We start from the raw sequence: 2690 nt of genomic DNA on the forward strand, positions 1-2690 counted from the left end.
GTCATATGTTAAGAAACAAGGGCGAGTAGAAAACTTTTGGGTGGATATTTAAGACATTATTATTGTGATTTTGTTGGCAATTAGTTGATTTTTGCAAGCACTAACACTACTCTGTGTAAAGTAAAGACCTTGAGAGTTTTGTAACTTTCAGATACTCAAATTGTGGATTCAGTTGCAATTAAAAATATTTCCAGGCCTGAAATTTCTTTGGAGGTTGCATGCGGGTAGCCTAAGTTATCCTGCAAGAGTTTCTTGATAAATCCTATTGCAACTACAACATGTGCTCTCTCATGGAAGGTCAGGTTATTGGAAGCTTTTCTGCAACTCAAGATACGCCTTACTTTTCACCTGGTGTGGATGCATTTCTCATGTTTAGAGAGATCTCCTTTCTGAGTATAACGTTTCTGGCTTTCCCCACCTGTATATGGCTTTATTCCAGTGTGAATTCTCTCATGTGAAATGACATTGTATTCAAGACTTTGCTTGCATTTCGAGCAATCATAAGGTTTTTCCCCAGAGTGGGATCTCTCATGAAGCATAACTCTTGTTCAAGCTTTTATGGCATAAGGATTATCTCCAGTGTGGAGTTTCTTATGCAGCTTTTCTGGCATTCAAAGCACTCATAAGGTTTTTCATCAGTATGGAGTCGCTTATGGTTAGTGAGGCTGTAGGAATTTCTGGCATTCACAGTATTGGTAAGGTTTTTCCCTGTGTGCATCTGCTCATGTAGAGTGAGATTGCGTTTAAAATGTATGCTTTTCTGGCATTCGGAGTACTGAATTATTTTAATGGTGTGTTTTCTTATGGTGCATATAACCATCTCTACCTCTGAATCTTCTCTGACATTTAGAGCACTGATAATTGTATTCACCAGTGTGGATTCTCACATGTTTACTGAGACTAGATTTTTGGCTGAAACATTTTTGGCATTCAGAGCACTGATAAGGTTTTTCCCCAGTGTGGGTTCTTATATGCTGAGTGAGACTGACTTTTTCACTGAAACATCTTTGGCATTCAGAGCACTGATAAGGTTTTTCCCCAGTGTGGGTTCTTATATGCTTAGTGAGATTGCTTTTTACACTGAAACATTTGTGGCATTCTGAGCACTGGTAAGGTTTTTCCCCAGTGTGGGTTGGTATATGTTGAGTGAGTCTTATTTTGTCACTGAAACATTTCTGGCATTCAGTGCACTGATAAGGTTTTTCCCCAGTGTGGAATCTCACATGTACAGTTAGAAGTGATTTTAGTTTGAAATCTTTTGGGCATTCAGAGCACTGATAAGGTTTTTCCCCAGTGTGGGTTCTTATATGCTCAGCGAGACTGTCTTTGTAACTGAAACATTTCTGACATTCAGAGCATGGATAAGGTTGTTTCCCTGTGTGGGTTATTGTATGTTGAGAAAGACTTCTTTTGTCTCTGAAATCTTTCTGGCATTCAGAGCACTGATAAGGTTTTTCCCCAGTGTGGGTTCTTATATGCCGATTGAGACCATTTTTTTCACTGTAACATTTGTGGCATTCAGTGCACTGATAACGTTTTTCCCCAGAGTGGATCTTTCTATGCTGTGTGAGACTACTTTTTATATTGAAACATTTCTGGCATTCAGAGCACTTATAAGTTTGTTCCACAGAATGGGTTATTGCATGTTGAGAAAGGCTTTGTTTGTTACAAAACCTTTTCTGGCATTCAGAGCACTGATAAGGTTTTTCCCCAGTGTGGAATCTCAAATGTGCAGATAGAAGTGATTTAAGTTTGAAATGTTTTGGGCATTCAGAGCACTGATAAGGGTTTTCCCCAGTGTGGATTCTTATATGTTCAGTGAGTCTGATTTTGTAACTGAAACATTTCCGGCATTCAGAGCACTGAAAAGGTTTATACCCAGTGTGGGTTCTTATGTGCCGAGTGAGACAGTTTTTGTCAATGAAACATTTCTGGCAATCCGTGCACTTATAAGGTTTTTCTCCAGTGTGGGTCATTGTATGCACAGTAAGGTCTCTTTTTTCACTGAAATATTTCTGGCATTCAGAGCACTGGTAAGGTTTTTCCCCAGAGTGGATTCTCATATGGTCAGTGAAATAAGATTTACGGCTGAAACTTTTCTGGCATTCAGAGCACTGGTAAGGGTTTTCCACAGAGTGGGTTAATGCATGTCGATATAGACTCGCTTTGATACTAAACCTTTTCTGGCATTCAGAGCACTGATAAGGTTTTTCCCCAGTGTGGATTCTCATATGCACAGTGAGATAAGATTTACGCCTGAAATGTTTTTGGCATACTTTGCACTGAGAGTGGTTTCCCCCAGTGTACATTGTGTCAAATTCTGTGAGATAAGATTTATGGCTGTATCTTTTTTGGCACATGTAACTTTTTTCCCCAACTTAGGTTATTTTGCCTTGATTGAGGCGGTTTTGAACACTGAATTTGTTCTCACAGTCCGAGTTTTTATAAGGTGTATTCCTAGAGTTAATATCTCTACGTTTAGTTTTCTCTTGCTTATATGCCACAGTAAGAGTGAACCCGATTTTAGAGTTGGGCTTGTTTAGATAATGTTCAGCATTTATCTCTAAAAGAAATTGTGTGTAATCTTCTTAACACTTCAATTGAGCAAAATATGTCTGAAAGCAGCCCTGTAACACCTGTTGAAATATTTCTAGCAGATAATAGTCTTTAGGTTATAGCCTATCTGTCAG

General features: G+C 38.8%; 1 protein-coding gene across 1 annotated transcript; it reads right to left on the minus strand.

Moving 5' to 3' along the window:
• Window positions 1-785: 785 nt before the first annotated feature.
• Window positions 786-2231, minus strand: LOC144806275 (uncharacterized). The gene has a single exon (XM_078672668.1). It carries the CDS (start codon window positions 2229-2231, stop codon window positions 786-788), a length of 1446 nt encoding a protein of 481 aa, XP_078528794.1.
• Window positions 2232-2690: the final 459 nt, after the last annotated feature.

This window comes from Lissotriton helveticus (assembly GCF_964261635.1).
Source record: "Lissotriton helveticus chromosome 1_1 unlocalized genomic scaffold, aLisHel1.1 SUPER_1_unloc_6, whole genome shotgun sequence".
NCBI classification, from domain to species: Eukaryota; Metazoa; Chordata; class Amphibia; order Caudata; family Salamandridae; genus Lissotriton; species Lissotriton helveticus.